The following is a 17,808-nucleotide window of genomic DNA, read 5'->3' as shown; positions in this document are numbered from 1 at the left end:
GGGATTTTTAAAGACCTGACTGGACAAAGACATAAGGGACCTCAGACCTTCCAAAGTCCCTTCCATTCTGAATTACTTTATGACAAACCTCAAATGGATCTTCTCCATCTCCTCAACAGAATCTCCTCTATGTAATACAGTTCCCATCAATCTGTATATTTGAAGTCAGTGTACATGCTGCTATTCACGCAACAGACCAGGAAAACTATATAAAAGATTTCTCCTCTAGTTTTAACTAAACAAGATCTAAGACAATTTGGGCAAGAACAACACTAGACAGGATGAGACAACATTTTTTTTATTGTTTTAATACGAGTGAATAGATTAAGAGATCTGAAATGTTGTAAAGCAATATACATACTGAATAAATAATATGCACAGGAGAGTCATGTCTACATTGTAACACTGGCTAGTATTCAGAATACTTCAAATAAATCCAGTGACATTGGATAAAGTCCATAAAAATGCTATCCTGTCTTCCCTTGTATGAAATTGTTCAAGTATAAAAAAATCCAATACAGTGTAAAATATTAAATTCCATTTCGGTCAAGAATAAAAATTGCAAGTATTGTAGTTTCACAGGACAATGTAAAGCAGCATTTTCTAGCAAAGGGAAAAATAGTCAGTCTACGTACAGATGAGTGAGAAAACGGCACTAATGTATTTGAGAGGTCTACGTGAATAACTAGTAGAGGGAAAAAGAATGAACTAGCAATATTTTATGTAAAAACCTAAAAAAGTGTTAATTTAAGAGTACCCTCATACAGTGCACATACTGAATTTAAATAAATCCAAGTCAACATCCTTAGTTAATTAGGTTAATATTTAATATGCTACATCTAAGCCTACTAAATAATTTATACCATGAGATGAATACATAATTTTACAGTGTCACATCTAAAGTCGCTTTCTTTAGAGCGCAGCATAGTAAAACTTTCAAAATAAATATTTCTTTTTAAATAGCATAACAATTAAGGCACAGTATAAATCACATACCATTAACCCTTCAGGAACTGCAGTCTTGGTAACAAAAAGTTGCCTTGTGTACTGTATGTTTGCTAATAAATACTTTAAATATAATCCTGAAATAGATACTAAAATTGTACAAATGGTTTCAGAAAAGAAAATTCCCTTAAAACAGTTCTTAAAAGGTTTTAATTAATTAAGCTTCTTCCTGCCTTTATTCACAAGTTACAAATAGATGCAATAAATAGAAAGAGAAGGCTGTTGTAGTAAAGGGCTGATCCTATTTTAGAATCAGAATAGCTGACACCAGCAGTTAAAGTTTCCCAAAAGTGAAACGGGATAGGGCGAGGGATTAGGATGTGACAAGCTCATCACATGAGCACAAGTGATGTGTTCTGTCCAGAACTGTCTGTGTTATTGATTGTCTCTACAGCTGTTGCACCCCTTACTTCCACATCACTTGCTCCATAGTTCCACTCATCCAGAGGACAGAGAAGAAAATAACTTTGGTGCCTGTCCGCCATCTTACCAGCCGGCCATCTTCCTTGGGTTGTTCGGTGCCCGTCAGTGAGACAGTGACAAGGTCCTGTCTCACAAAGACAACTTCTGAAAGCTAGAAAGGACAATCAGTGCTTTAAGCTCATTTCCTCTTAAATGGTTAAAGGTTACATATTGCTGACTCAAGTTTTTTCCCTGGTTCAAACTTTTCAGATACCATTTTCTTACTTATAAAAGGCAGTTTTGCTTCCCTGATACTGTAGAAGGTACATCTTTGCTTTTTTTTTTGGTTCTTTTTTGTTCATTTGAAAAGATGAAGTCCCATTGCTACTCCTGCCACTCTTTCATGACAGTACAGTATTTTTCCCCCCATTTTCTTCTGGCTTGATACTTGAAACTAGACATGCCGCACTACCCTTCCCCTCTAACAACAAGATTTGGATGCATACTGTATGAAGACAGCGGAATAAAAATCTTTAGTTTCGCAATAGCATCGCTTTCCTTAAAGCTCCTTAGTTACTACGAATTGTCTCTGTTAACTACTTCTACTGGAAGGCCGAGAAGAGGAAGAGAGAGCTGGCGAGCTTCCTTCGGGAGTCCATCCGCTATTGCATGCGGTCTGCCTGCAGCTGTTGGGGCTGGTACTGGCCGAACGCCGCCGCGGCTGCCGCGGCCGTGCCGGGCGCTGCTGCGGTCAGGGGCTGCTGCACGGCGTAGCCGTAGCCCCCGGCCGCCACGTAGCCGGCGGCGGCGGCCGGGGAGGCGGCGTACGGGTACTGCTCATAGGCGGCCGCCGCCGCCGCCGAGTACTGCGCGTACGCCGCGCCGGTGTAGTCGATGTAGGGCGTGGTGGAAGCAGCGGCCGCCGCGGGCTGCACGTGGGGAATTACCACTCCGGGCTGCACAAAAGCCTGTGGATAGACATAGTGAGCGGGTATCCTGTTGAAAGATGGGAGAGGGAGTTAGAGTCGGTACGCGAGTCAGCGCCTAAGTGTCATATCCATACTCCGAACTAAAACAAACTCAATTTAGTTGTTGTTATGTGCATAGGGTTGCCACAATAACTTGACTCAATGGACCAATTATCAGTTCACTGGCCCGAAGAGATGCATCGCTCCAAAGCACAGCGTTGTAGCTGAGTTAAGCCGGGGTGTTCAGTGTTCCTTGAGGATATTATCTTTAAGGCCATTCAAAGTACCAGCATTACTGATGTCTGTTTTAAGACAATCCTGAAGGACTAAGCTTGATTATTCCATCTGGAAAATTGCAGAACTTGTTTTTCAAATCACCTGTAAGTCATTTTTATTACCCCTCTTCTCCCTTAACTATTTTACTCTTAGTAAAATTACTTCCTGCAGTACTTTTATTATTAGTAACTGAGCAGTTTGACAGCATCACTGTAATGAGTTCGACAACAGCCAATAAGGCAACAAAATTATTGAACTCTGACTTTATGTCAAGTCTTCCCAGGGAGGAGTGTTAAGAGTGTATTGTGGCAACCCTACTTAAGTTGCTATGCAGACTCAGCACACATTAATTTCTCTGCAACCTCAGTCACCCTTATTAAAAATAAGAAAAAAACCAACACAGGCGACAAAGGAGTTTAAATAGAGTTCACAAGTGTGGTAAACACAGCAAGAATCACACTTTCCAAACGAACGATAGTGCAGCTCACTCCGTCACAAGAGGCCATTGAGGGGAAGCTACATAGATGCTATTAAAATCCATAACAGTGACTCCTAAGTACATGTGCATCACACTTTTATAAAAGTTCGTAAGGACACAAGAGTCAAACCTGTTTGATTATCAGGTCACTGATGTCCTGTTTTGTGCCAGCTTGTTTATTTCTATGCAAGACATACAGCATAGAGTTTTTTGGGAGGTGGGCATAAGATTAAGTCTAAATAGATCTGGTGCTTAACAAAAGCAAAAAAACCACAAATTTACAGTTTAAGAAAGAACCATTCTGAATAGATCAGTAAACACTTTCCTATCTTGTCCAAGTCACATAATTTGCTTTCTTGGCTTGTTTACTTAGCCCTTTAGTTTTAAAAACTGGTCATATCTTTGTCTTAGCACACAAGTGTACATACACGTTAATCTCATGGTTGGATTTTCTATTATGATTTAAAAAAAATACTTTTACATTCATAACCCTGTCTTGCATCTGGATTTCCAAAGAGAAGTCCTTCATATATGCAACTCCTTCCCAGCCAGTGAATCTCTATAAATGCATGGAAAACTTCTTGTACAGATTCACTGCTATTTCATACTGAACTTTCTTTACCTTTACATTCACCTCTAAAGACTGCACCAACATTTGAACACACTTTAGGCACAGATGAAAACTGTAGTAGTAAAAAGTGTCTTCTATTCTCCAAATTCAAGATTTCAGGGAAAGGTTTGTTGGGGGATTTTTTGTTTCATTTTTAAAACAGCTTTAAGATGTACTTAAGGGGTCAACAAGGAAACATTTGCAATCAGAGAGGACACTGTCAACTGGAATCATAGCAAAACGTAGTTTAAAATAAGTGATAGACTTTAAAACAGCTTAGTTTTCTTTTTCAGAAAAAAAAGAGCTCAGTTGCTTGAATAGGAGTATTAGCAGAGAGAAATGTTCAGTTGCCATGTTTAAGACATGAACACCACAATCATAAAAACCCAACATGTAAATGAAATTCATTTCCTATTGTGGGAAGGGGAAAAAAAATAGTGACAAATAGGGAGGGATTGGGAAGGGAAAGAAAACATAAAACGAAACCGTAAGTTGGGTTTTTAACACTCACCTAATTTATGAAGTGATTAGCCAGAAGTGCATTTGAAGCATACTTAAGCTGGCTCTGTGCATTTAAATACACATCATTACCTGAGCTCTCCATATGGATGAGCATAAGCAAGCATTTTGTATTGGTCACCAACCAAGTACAATTCTAATAAACATTACACCATATTTCTTAAGCGTTTAGGGAAAGAAGTATAAAAACAAATCTGAAGTCACAGAGAGCCTCTTTTGCATCACGAAGAGTCCATTTAACACCACATCAAAGCAATCTTTACATTCAGCACTTATGGAAGAGAGTAATTCTAACAGAAGAGACAATAAGAAAGCTTTTCAGGCTGCTTGTGTTGCCTTGAACTGATGTTACTAAGATTTTCTGAAGACACTTGGATACTCGGCCATATCCTTGAAAAAGACAGAAAGATACATGTGCTTCTACTTAAGCTCTTGTGACTTGGTTTATTTAAGCCAAGAAACTAACAGGTGGTGAAGTTATGAAACATTATCTGTTTGCTACATCTTACCCTACAATAAACATAAACCCTGTGCAGGCTCCTCTCCACCATGCCATTTAACACATGATGATTGACAGCATAAGCTGCAGTGGGGCTATTTTTGATCATCTGTCATGCTACAACTGTTTTCAGTCAAGTAAAATGGCTTTATATGGCCAAAGTAAATTTCTACCTACTGCAGAGGCCAGGACACGAAGATCTCAGGCATTCAGAACCCAACTGCTTTTCATGCTCTGCCAGGTCAAAAGCTGAAAAAGCAATTCCCTGTTACACTAGAAATCCTTAGTGTCCTTCATTTTAAATAAAAGCTGCTGCTTTACTTTTCAGAGTGATAGTGTGAGAAATTGACAGGATTTAAGCTCTCTTTCCTGGCAGTAGTTTTTATTTTGGAACGTGTATTTACTGTTTTATGCTTTTGCAATAAAGGAAAATAGAAGCCGTATTTAACTTTAGCAGTAACTGTAGCTTTGAGATACTCAAAATTCAATGACCTACATCCCTGCCACATGCCTTAAGACTTTCTTTGTTGCTGTAACAGAAGATTTATGTTTAACTAAAGACCTCAAGAATAATCCTATAGGCAACAATAAAGTGAACAATAATTTCAAACGAAAGAAGACTTTTGAGATTAATGCAGAGAGCTGTGGCATATAGAAATTCAGCAGGAGTAGTGCATCTTTAACTCTCAGCATTACGTTCTCAAAAAAACTAGATATTCAACTTTAAAAAAAATGTTTTTCTTTGGCCCTTGCATGGCATTGTTTGCTTTTGTAAGCATAGTTAAAGAGCAGATTTTCACCAATGAACAGCTCTCCTTTTAAGAGAAATAGGTTGCATAAACATTAAACATACAAGACCCTTACTATGTTTCCTTTTATCTGATAACCACTAAGAGGACGTAACAGCAGGCTAACTTCTGACTGTTCCAGCTTCATTCCCTCTTTTCAGACTATCTGTAGTCTAGTATTATACAGATCTTTTAATCAAAAACTCAAGAGGGGGATTTTCCTTCTCTCTTAAGAAAGGCAGATTTGCCTAAATCTTGGAAGATATCAAGCATGTTGTATCAGCTAACTGTTTGATAATGGGCTAAATAACTTTGGATTTAACTCTGGTCTTACTGAAAACAATGGGTATGTTTTCATTTTGATATAAGTACAGGTTTTAGACAGAAAATAAAAAAATCTCCACACCAGTTATGTCCTTCAGCAGTACCTCTGAATAACCTTGAATTTTCCCACCAATATTAAAGTAAAAATTACATCAGCAAAATACGAAAAGCTATCTTGGGAAGCAAAGTCATCTTCCCCCTCCATAAATTCCTGTTGAATTCAGGGATAGTATTTTATAAACAATCCTGAAAACAAAGCTGTATAAATAACCAATTCTGTGATCAAATAGCTTTCAATGAAACACATCACCATAAGATAGATGCTGAATGTAAAGAGCAGGTAGAAATGTTATTCTGCAGCACTGAATAAAAAAAAATTCCCTGCATTTTAAATGTATCATGCGTTGAAGCTAATCTAGTTTCTGTCTCCCTCCACCACAACTGTGTTGTACTTAAGTCAGAATATTGAACTTCTGCATCTTCTCATTAAAAGTAATGTAACATAATCAAATTATTTTAAGTTTATTATTTGATAGATGTGAAACCTTATGTTGTGGATGCCCCGTCTCTGAGAGTGTTCAAGGCCAGGCTGGATGGAGCTCTGAGCAACATGGTCTAGGGAAAGGTGTCCTTGTCCATGGCAGGGGTTGGAACAACATGATCTGTAAGGTCCCTTCCAACCCAGGCTGTTCTATGATTCTGTGATTCTAAAACACAGCTGACCGTACCAAAATATGGCAGCACCTCACTAATTTGCACTGTTAGGGAAAAAACCCAAAACTCAACCACAAAACATCTGAAGCTTTTGTGTATGGATTAGCTGAGTATTGGCACTGAATCACCACTAAAGCCTGTTTCACACAGCGTATTAAGGAAGTGTACTTCCAAAGTGCAACTGCACAGGAAGAAAAAAGGCTTTAGGGTGACCATGTATTTCAATGCAAACTGCACAGCAAAAGTGAACTCTTCAACAGAAGGAGATTCAAATAAGTGCTGAAACATCTCCTCTTACTTTCAATGAAGTGAATGAACATGTTCATTCATCCTAATGAATGCTGTTCTCCTTAATCTGAACTACCTACTTTAGATAAAGGTACAGGTCACTGGAAATTCTGAGGAGGAAGAAGGATTGGTAATCTCTGTTGTTTACACATAGTAAAAGAAATGCAACAGCCAAGGATGAATGAAAAATTACCAATTTCATATATACATGACTCTGTGACCAACATTCTTTCAGATTTATGTGCAATGCATTAGAAATCTAACCTTATTCAGCTTGCTGGAAGGATTTCCCTGACTTAAATATGGTTTATGTCATCTATTGTTGGCTTTGGGTAAGGAAAGCAAGAAAGACTCCTACATTTGCAGAGTCCTTTAAGCAAGGGACTGCCACAGATCCTCCCTTTCTGTTGTGCTCAGCAAATACTCAGTCTCTCCACAGCTGATCCCTGCACAATTCAGTAGTTCCCTTTTCAACAAGTGTTTTAACAGCTCTGGAGAGGAGGTGTTCTGCCTCCTGCCTACCTTAGTGCAGGCATCATAAACTGATCACACTGCATACCCACTGTCATCTCACACTTCAAAGAAGCAAGCAAAATACAGTAGAGGATAATCATAACAAGGTAAAAAAAAAAAAAAAAAAAGACAGTTTTTACAGCCTCCCCACTCTTGGAAGAATCAGCATGCTCTTTTAAAATGAAGTTTCTAGGGAAAAACTTTTTCCTGTCATTTTCAGGATAGGAACTGTTTTTTCCTTCCATTCTGACAAATCAAATTACTGAGAAGCTGTTGTTGCTTAAATAACAGGTAAGTATGATATTCTAAAGCCATTCTAACCAAATAAACAAAATACATATATGACACATTTTCCCTACTTAATTGTTAGCTTATGCATTAATTAGCAAAAGGCACTATTTTGCAATGAGTTTCTCAGTCACTGTGCATTAGTGAAGTGGCGCTACGGAAAGCTTAAAGCAGACTTCAACTCCTAATGATATGCCTATAAAAAGCAAGAGTTAGATCCACTTAGAAATAGTTTATACTCAAATTCAGGAGAAATGCACTACATATAAAAGACAGATTGAAGAAAAAATCCCCTCAAATTAGAAAGCCCAAATGGACGCACATCGTTAATAAGGAGATCCACACCCTTCCCAAGAACAAACCTCCCAAAAATTATGAACATGCAAGCAATATGTTGATTTACTTAAAAATCAAGAAGTCACACAATTTAGCACTCACTACAAAATATGGTTAAAAAAGTCACAGGCTACAGCTTGAAAGCAAGGAAAAAAAAGGCCCTTTGCTCCCCATGGCAAAGTCACTCCTCAACAACAAAACCAAAATTAAAAAAGATCCCCCCCAAAAAACTTTCACTACAGCTCTTTCAATTAAATAAAAGCACACAGTTTAGCTATCAACACCACTTCATTACTGTAATAAATAAAAAAAAAAGCACACGGAGGTCTATTGACTATATGAAAAAACATACATGCATCGTTAATCACCATTTTAGCTTGTTTGTGTTTGAGTCTACTGGTTACAGAGTTTAATTCCAAACAGAACTATTCCACCTCTTATCATCATATCCTTCTGATCAGTTATCTTAACTGTAAACGATCCCTGTCAGATTAGAAAGAGATAAATAACATTGAGTCAAGCTGAAAAAAGAGAAATGGGGCACAGCAATCTTGCATCAAGTCATACCTCCTTGTTTTATCATAGGGTCATGTGGGACTGGAGTGCTTAGTCGGAAGGGCCACGTCCCACACAACTTGACTCAGCTGCGGCATTTAGAACATGACCGACAAGGTGAGCGCATTTATGAGTATACATTTATAAATCTGAGAGCTTCAGCATTGCTGGCCAGCATTAAGGATGCTATTGCAAGAGGCCTTCAACAATCATACTTTTTCTTTCCTTTTTTTTTAAAAAAAGATTTTTTTTTCCTCCCCTGTTTGAGGTCCCATTGAGACTTACCCGAAAGGCCTCTGTATGAGAGCGGGATGAAGCTGCTGGACACCAAAGGCAAAACCTACCAACAAAAACACATCGCATTCTCTGTATGGGTGCTTTTTGGCCACTTATTTATGCTATATGTATACACACACACACAAAAAAACGCAGAGTAAGAGCCTTTACTAACAGCCTGCAGTAACAACAGCTAAAAGGCTGCAGAACCAAAACTTATAAAGTAAAATATATCAGTCCATACAAACACACACACACACACACACAGAACTTAAACCAGTAAAGCATACGCTTTCGTAGAGATGTTTAGGAAAATAACTTTTTCTAAACAAGTACAGAGTTTTTGTTCACATTTTACATGGTGCACCATTTGGATCCCTAACTTTAACATCTGAATGACTGTGTGGTACTTTCCATTCATTGGTGTATTTGTGTAATTTCTACAGACTTAAAGATTTAAGTCACCCCTACTCATCAGGACTTAGCACAGGGGGTCAAATCCCAACTTCATTTCTGTTCTCCAGACACCCTAGGGTAAACCCTGTCTTTCCTTGGCGGGCACTTAATTACTCGCACAAGTGTTCATCAGGCTAAACACGGGGAAATTCAGAATGACCTCCTTTAGAGCACAAATGTGCACACACTCCATGCTCCTCTCACTCTTGCTGCAAAGCAGCAGTCTGGGAAGCGGCTAGGACATCAGATTGTCTCAGATGTGGTCTTAGGAAAAGCCATTTCATTTTAGAATCTGCATAATAGCTCCCATTTGCTTGAGAAGTTTGTATTAAGATATTGTTTGTAGTAATAAGACCGCACACATTGGAAGCGATTCACTCTTAGGCCAATCTTACCCTGCAACGATACTGTAAATGGTCAGCGCCACCACATTCCCAGCAGCAGGAATAACCAATGAAGTGTTTGAGCTGTGGAAGTCTTCCTGGGGAACTCCAGATATTTTATCTTTGATCGCTTTTTTTTTTTTTAAATAAGGCACATGTGCAAAATAGCCAGAAAATTACTACATGCTGCATTTAAACATCAAACCCAAAGCACGCCTAACTGTGCGTGTACTTCAGGAAGGTGGAGGGCAGCACTACCTTTTTTTTGAAGTTTTACTCTCTTCAGAAACCTGAGGTACGGAGAGAAAAGCCATTCAGGGCTGCTTCCTCACCTGGCTGCATTATCCGCGGCTTGGCACCCAGGTACGCCAGGTTCACGTTGGCTTTCCTGCCATCGATGATGGGGTTGGGGTCCTTACAAGCCCTTTCAGCAGCAGCTCTGTCAGCCATGGTGACCTTAACGGGCGATGCCGCGCATTAGATCCCTTTCCGCGGGGAAGGGGAAGCCTCCCGCCCACAGCAGCGACCCGGCCGTACCCGCGGGTGGCGCCGAGGGGCCCTCGGCCGGACCCCGGCCCCGGCCCGCCCGCCGAGCGGAGCAGGGCGCCGGCAGCCGCGGCGGGCGCAGGGCGGAGGGCGCGGGCCGAGCTCGGCCGCCGGCAGATAAACCCCGCAGCGGCCGTATCAGCGAGCAACAGGCGCGCCGGCGGTGTGCGAGGAATTGGGTAATTCCCCCCCTCAATCTCCTTATTCAGTAATTCCCCCCCCACCCCCTCCGCCTCTATCCAAACTCCCCAGCAGGGAGAGAGAAAAATAAAAAGGGGGAAAAAAAAAGAGAGAAAAGCAAAAAGCCGGACGCTCGGTAGCCCCTCCCGGCCCCCGAGCTCTCACAGCGGCCCCCGCGGAAGTTTCCCCGCGATGCCCCCCCGCAGCCGCCCACCGCCCTGCCCCGCGCCCCGGCACTTACAAAGCCGTATCCCCGGGACTTGCCCGTCTGCCGGTCGGTGATGACCACCGCCTCCTCGATGTCCCCGAAGACCTCGAAGTACTTGCGCAGGCTGGAGTCGGTGGTGTGGTAGGGCAAGCCCCCGACGAAGATCTTGGTGTAAGTGGTGTCCTTCTGCGTCGTGTGCATCTTCAGCCCGGCCCTGCGCGCCGCGATCTGCACCCACGCGTGGCGGCCGGGGCGTGCGGGTCCTGGGCGGCGAGACCCGCTTCCAGACTCAGCCCCGCTCCTTTTTTCCTTTTAATTTTTTTTCCTCTCTCCTCTCTTCCCCCGCCCCCCGTTTTCCCCCCGCCACCCAGCTACAATGCAATTCCCTTCTGCCTTTGCAGACCCAGCTTCCTCCTCCTTCAAGAGCGGAGCCTCGCAGCCTCGGGCGGTTTTGAGGTAGGTACCGGCAAAAGGAGGAGGGGAGGCCGGGCAGCAGCCAGCCTGGCGGCCGTAGTGCTGGAAACGAGCAGAAACAGCAGCTGGAAGAGGAGTGCAGGGCCTGGGCTCTAACAACTGAGTGGCCTCCCCCCTAAAAGCCACCGGGTCGGTCACTCTCGGTTCCTCCTCCTCCTCCTCCTCGCAGGGGCGGGGACGCCGGCGGGGCGGACCCCGCGCTCGGCCGCGGCGCGGCCGGGGCTGACACACAGCTGTTGGCAACAGCTGGATGCCCCCCGTGCGGCGGCAGCCGGGCCTCGGGGCCGCCAGGCAAAGGGGCGGCCTCAGGGGTGCCCCTCGGGGACGCCCGGTGCCCTTCGAGGCAGGTTTGCTGCAAACAGCAAGTGCCAGGAGACATGGTCCGGTGGGGTCAGAGGTGCCCGGTCGGCCAGAGAGCCCGCGGGCACAGCCGGCTCACTGCCTGCTGGCGGTCCTCAAATGCTTCGATCCCTCCCCGAGGGCTTGTGGTCAAACCTCTGCAACCTTCACTTACTGCTCTCAACAGGCTAACGAGACTACGGTGCTGCAACACGTCCATTTTTATTGTGGTGGTGCTGGTGGTTGTGGTTCTTGCTGTTCGTTTGGTCACAAGATGAAAAAAAATGGTAAAGCTGTTTCCCTTGTTTTTCTCTTCTTTTTCTGCCTCTGCCCAATGCTGGGACTGGAAAGGATGAAGAGAAACATAAAGAAAGGAATGTCTGTGTGACATGAAGAGACAGAGGACTGTGGGAGTTGGGGGGAAGGGAGACTCACAGGGAGACGGGAAGGATGGGATGAAAGTTAAAGATTGGGGAAAACAGATGTGTGTATGTGTATAGACTTCTAAACCATTCTCTTGCAGTCCCAAAGTCTTGATGAGTACTGTGTGTCTCTTTCCTCTTTCACCTTCTTCTTCTGTCTGCTAGGCTTTTCCCTATGAAGACTCTCATGCTTAGAAAAATGAGCAGTGAATCATTTGCAGGACAGACTTTCACTAAGTTCTTCAGCCCCTCTGGTACCAAACATTAACCATAATGAGAGCACTTAGCCCCAAACTCAGGCCCTGTTTGCCCATATCTAACCTTAGCTCTCCATTTGATTTTGTCGTCAGTAGTTTTCCTAGTTCTAATGGCCTATACCTATACCGATCCTAAGCCATGCTGTCACTAAACCCTACTTGACTCTTCAGACTCTCCAGATTAAATCTGGTTTAACATGTTAAGGCTAACTCAAGTGAAATCCAGCAGCACCCACAGGATGAGACATAAATGTTGCTTTTCAATTGAAATTATGACAAGCCCTTAATGTTCACCTGAATTCAGTTAGGTCAGCTCACTCTGTCCCCAGATGTCTTCCAGCTTGACTCTCCTGTTGGTCTGGAACATTGTGTTAAACCTGACACTCCAGCCACTTCTGTTTCGAGGGCTAATTGTAACTTTAAACTCTAGCCCAGTGACCTGAACTTAAATAGTAGCCCAGCTAAGGGTGTCAGTGCTCAATGGAGCCCTGTAGCACACAGCTCACTTAGTAGTGCATTTACCTTCTCAGACCCCTGCGGACCTGGAAGATGAACTTCTAAAACGTTAATCTCAAACCAAATGCAGTCCACCCCATCATGTTTCCTTTCCCTTGCTGTGCCCAGCACTCCTGAGTGTCTTGTGGTGTCTGCACAAAGAGTGAATTAGCCTGGCTTTCCAGTCATTGCACAAACTCCTGTATTAAGGCCAGAAAAGCAACATTTGGCTGTCCCAGAAATACTTGCAGATGTATTTAGGAGTTCAGCTTTTTCAGCCCAAGGGGAAGACTGATGACATTGACAGACCCAAAACCAAAATCTAGCTTTTTGGTCTAGCAGCAACAGCAGGTCTTTGAGGACTCAGAAAAAATCCTGTTTTTTGGTTTTTTTTGTTTTTTTTTGGTTTTTTTTTCAGAAAAAAACCCTAATTTTCCATGCCTATGTCTCAACAAAAGACAAACTTCTTGCATGTAGGTAGGGTTCATCATGCAGCCCTTGTTTGTACTGCTAATTCAAAATATCTGCAGTACAGTTTTTGACCTACTCTGACAGGCTAACACATCCTCTTCTGTAAAACCAGAAGTGAAGAGATCAAAATTAACAGATTAAAATATACATTAACAGATCAAAATATATCCTTTAAGCTATGCTACAACATCCTACTACTGTATTAGCACCCTCAATTTATGATGGCAATCCCAGTAAAATTCAGGAATAAATACCGTTCTCTAGCCCATTCATTCCTATAACTGAGCTGTATCACTAACACCATAACAAGGGGAAAACATCCCCTACTATTGGAGTATAATTCCTCAAAACTCAGTTTTACCTTACATCCCTTCTAGCATCAGACCTTTTTCTGCTTTTGTGGTCCTGACAGAACCTAGGGTATGATTTTCCAGCCTTAAGATTCCTAGGAATCCTTACCTAAACCCCAGTGATACTTCATCATTTGCAACCTCCTCTAGTCCATTCAGTCCACTGTCAACAAGCCTTTATTTTTGCATCACATAACCTGTGAAAAACAGGCCTCCAGCTCTTGGATGCATGATCTTATGACCTAACTGTGGCTGATACGATTCTATTAGCATCAGGCTATCTACTCCTTCAGCAGCCCTCAGAAATAAAAATCTTTTCCAACCATATCTCAGTCTTAATCATCACTTTAGGTTTACCCAAAGAGAAAGGTGACCTCTATGATATGGAAATTAATTAAAGACCATTTGAACACTTTAGTGATCAGGAATACATTGTATACTTCTCTCCTATAACATATGTTAACTCCAGATTTTGGGCTAGTCTTAGCCCAAAGGAGGTTACCATGTACAGCCTAGGAAGGGAGTTCTTTCTGATTCACCCATTGTGAAAATATTCTGGACTGACTGGGGCTTATGTCTTTGTGGTAGGGCTAGGTTTCTCCAAAGCCTGAAGAGTGAGGATTATCTACAGAACCTGTAGGTCCCACAGGAAAATGATGAATCTGGATGAATTCAGATGAGGATTAGCCTGAAGTTAGCTTGAGTTGATGGGATAGTGTTTACCTGGCCATGCTGGATGTCTGGCTAAGTTTACAGTCAGACTAATGGATTTTAAGATTTAAAGGCATGGACTGTACAACATTTATTGTGCTGAAGGGAAGTCTGTGAACAACTTCACCGGTGTCATTTCTCCACTTGAGCTTAAGTTAATATGTATTTTGGTGTATTTTGGTGTTTTGAGATGGATCAGCTGGCTGATACTTATTGCTAGGGATCTGGTTGTGGCTTCGGAATGCAAGTGTAGCAGAAAGAAATGTATTCCTATATGCTGCAAATTTTGCAGGAATAATGCCACTGGTGAAAGTGTGGCAGTTTGGGAAAGAAGTGAGAACATGTGGAAGAGGAGTGTTTAGGTAGAGCATTCCTGGGAGAGATGTGAAACTGATGTTCCTAAACACATGGAAATTTGGAAATTGAACCAGGGTTACCCATGTTTTGGTAATTACCCAAACAGCAGATCACTGTAAAAGAGCAGGATTGTTCCTGTAGGCAGCTATTTTGGCCTTTTCAGGATCTCAGTTTTAAATCAAAGTAGAACATAGGCACCCAGCTCCTGCTGCAGTCTTATATATTGCTGGGAATCTCTCCTAGGTATGGAGGTATTGTTGCTGAAGGGTATTGTAACTGCCAATTACGTTCTATGTAATTTTAATGGTTTTAAAATATATATCTGAAGCTATAAATGAGAAAGTGATCTAGTGTTTCATTTGGAACCTAGTAACACAGCTTAATCGGAGGAAACCCCAAAAGCTAATCAGTCACAATTAATTGGTTTTACTCAGAGATTTTGTGGTTTTGCTGTCGAGGTAGGATAGAATAGACAGCTTTCCAGTTTACCAAATGTTGCCACTCAGTGGTATCAGCGTAACTGTAATATCATGCTTTTTATTTATTTATGAACACCATATGCCTGTCATGTTGGAAACCAATGGATGTTGTGTGTTCATCCATTAGGTTTCTGGAAGCAACAAAGACCTGTGATTATATTGCACACCAGTCATTCTTGCTAGTGCTTTATTTCAGTGAATAATTGTGGTCTTCAGAACATTCACTGCACCATCAATTAAATGCAGCTGGAATTTCTATATACGTATACATCATATACATATACTTACATGCACACTTTATTTGCTAACACTATTATTAGAATGCCTGGGGCATAAACCACCATGATTTGTTATGCAGGGATGAAAATAAAAGTAATCCTTTCTCTGTCAACCTAGCAAGACTATCAGTTGGGTCAGTGAGACATTTCTGCTGAAGTTCCATAATGCCATAGCTCTGTGAAAGCATTTGGCTAATAACATTAGGCACAGCTTTGTCTGCTAATCTGTGCACTTCCACCAACCACATCCCATTACAGAGGAGAGCAGAATGTCTAACCTCTGCTCTGCTCAGTGTGTGCTACATGGGTGTTAGTTTGACTTTGTCTAGGGAAGCATAAAGTAGGTAGTACACTCATGTTCCAACAGATCACAGTGAGGGAAACTTAGAAGTCTCATCATCTTCTCACTCTTCTTGATGATCTACAATCTTTATCTAGGATAAGTTCTTGAATTGTGAATTTCTGCTAAAAGTTTCCTAACTGGGGAAGCTTCCACCACCTCTTTCCCGATAGTGTTCCTATTATAACAGATTTCATCATAGGATTCTTTTTTTCCCCGAAACCTATTAATATTGCCATATTCCAAAGTCCCCTTTGTTACAGTATCAGAGCTCTAAACCACATGAACTTCAACTATGAAAACATCCTTATTCCCAATTAAATCACCAAATGTCAACCACCAGGTGTAGTTTCTGATGGGAATATTTTTCTCTTTAAAGGGCAGTGGAAGAGGTGACGCAGAATTTCAGTGATCCAGCAAACAAAATTCAAAGCTTGTGTAACTGTAGATTAAAGACACATTGCCTATCTGTAGGAAAATAATAGGCATGTCAGGGGAAGCAGGGGTGAATGATGAGTGAAGCCAGAGGTGGAAGGCATCAATAAAAGTTACAATGCATGTCGTGTTTGTAGGGGAACATAAGGAAAAGGTATGTTAGGAAATAAAACCCAAGGGAAAGGGTTTATGAATACCAAGTCATGGGTACACTGAACAGTGCTGGCCAGTGCTAGAACAGTTCAGAAAGTAGAATGAAGCTGGTGCCTGGCGTGAACTGAAGTTGTCCTATGATGCTGTAATGGAGGGAGCACCAATGCCAGAGGCTGAACCTGCAAAATCACAAAGCTCTCACACCCACCATGTGACACACTCAGGGTTAGAAAAATGATTCTTAATGTTGACAAAAAGCAAGGCAGTTGTGTCAGGGAAGCAATAATCTGGGATTTGCAGACTAGCTAAAACTTAGAAATTGGAGTGTGAAACACCTGAGTCTCATGCTTACCTGTCCTGAGCACAGGCAACTAAGAGACAGACATTTGACAAATCTGCAAAATCCCATTGGTGTTCTATGTGGTGTGATAGCTGAATGACTGCCTGCTAAGCACACTCCTGTGCATCTTTAAAATGTTGTACACCCACCCCACCATAGTGCCCAATGGGAAAACCAGTGCTTGGACCTGTCTGCTGAGCCATATACACATAGTCTGGACTGATAAAACACAAAACTCATTATTTACTTGTATTTTGTATGCAAAACAAGAAGTCTGGTACAAAGAATACTGTTGAGAAAAAAAATTCTCAATCAGTCTAAACTGGTGAAGCACTGCTAAAAGCAAAGAAATTAAACCAAATTTCATCAGGTTGCATCTGACCTGCAGTCAAATAAGTGGGGGGGAAACAAATATGGGGATGCTGGTGAAAGACAGCCACTAAACCGTCACCAGTTATTATTACAAGGGATTAAACTGGCAGTTGACAAGCTGTATGCCAGACATCAGCCTCATAGAACTCTGCATATCTCTTAGCAGAAGTAGGTTAGTAGAAATGAAATGTGGATACGTGGATAGAAATGCAGAGAAGAGCTCATTCAAACATGCTTCAGCCCCTTAGTCCTTAGTGAGAAACTGATGACATGAATGCAGCTCTGGATTCAGGAATAGCTGTGTCAGTGGCCTCGTGCACTCTCAACCCTCCAGAGGAGTGACTTGTGCTTTCCTGTCAGAGAGCTGGAAGGTTCTAATTTATGGCCAGAAAATACCACATCCTCATTTGTCAAGTTCAACCCAACCCTTTGGGTTTTTTTAAAGGACTTAGTTTTTCTTGTATTGCTTGTACTGGGGAAACTGAGTTTGCAAGAAAATTTGCTTTCACCTCACTGCTTAAGCAATTAGAGTCCAAAATGTTCCCTTGACTACTTTTTCATTAAGAGGAAAAGAGAGGTTTCAGTGTTCCTCAGCACTCACCCAGGGATGTCTGCTAATGATAGCATAAGCAAAGAAGAGAGAGAACTGCTCCAGAGAACTGTCCTCTCCTTTCCTTTGGAGGTATGTGGGGCACAAAGACATGTAGAGGAAATGCAGATGAATTAGGTTTGTGCTCCATCTTCTTCTCACAACATCTTTTGATAGGGATGTGGAGGACTTCTTCATGTTGTGACTTGGACAATCAGATTAAAGCTTGAGACTTTCTTTGCAAGGGCTGATTTAGGAGGGAAGATGGACTTAAGCTGGAGGTCATTCCATTTATGCGCTGTTGTCTCTTTGGATAGACAGTGTATTGCCAGTC

The 17,808-nt window shown here is 41.9% G+C and overlaps 3 protein-coding genes across 9 annotated transcripts in view; 1 reads left to right on the top strand and 2 right to left on the bottom strand.

Annotated features, from left to right (window-relative positions):
* Positions 1 to 282: 282 nt before the first annotated feature.
* On the bottom strand, positions 283 to 11,248 carry RBM24 (RNA binding motif protein 24). 7 transcript variants are annotated; one of them, XM_071451622.1, is made up of 6 exons: positions 10,646 to 11,248; positions 10,011 to 10,134; positions 9,691 to 9,808; positions 8,849 to 8,903; positions 8,377 to 8,491; positions 2,300 to 2,403 (listed from the first exon to the last, which is right to left on the bottom strand). In XM_071451622.1, exons 1-5 carry the CDS (start codon positions 10,811 to 10,813, stop codon positions 8,402 to 8,404), a joined length of 555 nt encoding a protein of 184 aa, XP_071307723.1. In that variant the 5' UTR covers positions 10,814 to 11,248; the 3' UTR covers positions 2,300 to 2,403; positions 8,377 to 8,401. The 7 variants fall into 7 exon arrangements, with proteins under 7 accessions (XP_071307684.1, XP_071307691.1, XP_071307701.1 ...); XM_071451631.1 differs by having other exon boundaries at positions 2,313 to 2,403; positions 8,361 to 8,491; XM_071451583.1 differs by lacking the exon at positions 8,377 to 8,491 and having other exon boundaries at positions 283 to 2,375; positions 10,646 to 11,245.
* On the top strand, positions 10,133 to 13,747 carry LOC139602107 (serine/arginine repetitive matrix protein 3-like). The gene is made up of 3 exons (XM_071451645.1): positions 10,133 to 10,403; positions 11,014 to 11,068; positions 11,613 to 13,747. Exons 1-2 carry the CDS (start codon positions 10,146 to 10,148, stop codon positions 11,065 to 11,067), a joined length of 312 nt encoding a protein of 103 aa, XP_071307746.1. The 5' UTR covers positions 10,133 to 10,145; the 3' UTR covers position 11,068; positions 11,613 to 13,747.
* Positions 11,478 to 17,808, bottom strand: part of STMND1 (stathmin domain containing 1) — a 37,339-nt gene continuing 31,008 nt past the window's right edge. Inside the window, 1 exon segment of the mRNA XM_071450038.1 lies at positions 11,478 to 11,768. Within this exon segment, the coding sequence (XP_071306139.1) occupies positions 11,478 to 11,768 (291 nt within the window).

This window comes from Agelaius tricolor, unplaced genomic scaffold (assembly GCF_023055355.1).
Source record: "Agelaius tricolor isolate 1412-34295 unplaced genomic scaffold, bAgeTri1.0.p SCAF_2, whole genome shotgun sequence".
Classification (NCBI taxonomy): Eukaryota; Metazoa; Chordata; class Aves; order Passeriformes; family Icteridae; genus Agelaius; species Agelaius tricolor.
The sequence above is the reverse complement of the archived record's forward strand: the minus strand, read 5'-3'. Positions and strand labels throughout refer to the sequence as shown.

What these genes read in the sequence shown, in the direction of transcription:
- RBM24 (XM_071451583.1), bottom strand. Translation starts at nt 10,813, where the DNA reads ATGCACACGACGCAGAAGGACACCACTTACACCAAGATCTTCGTCGGG. An exon ending in AGTCCCGGGGATACGGCTTT is followed by an intron (nt 10,135 to 10,645) that starts GTAAGTGCCGGG and finishes TCGCCCGTTAAG; the next exon opens with GTCACCATGGCTGACAGAGC. An exon ending in CTCATACAGAGGCCTTTCGG is followed by an intron (nt 2,376 to 8,848) that starts GTAAGTCTCAAT and finishes GTCTATCCACAG; the next exon opens with GCTTTTGTGCAGCCCGGAGT.
- LOC139602107 (XM_071451645.1), top strand. Translation starts at nt 10,146, where the DNA reads ATGCCGCGCATTAGATCCCTTTCCGCGGGGAAGGGGAAGCCTCCCGCC. An exon ending in GGCGGTGTGCGAGGAATTGG is followed by an intron (nt 10,404 to 11,013) that starts GTAATTCCCCCC and finishes CTGCCTTTGCAG; the next exon opens with ACCCAGCTTCCTCCTCCTTC.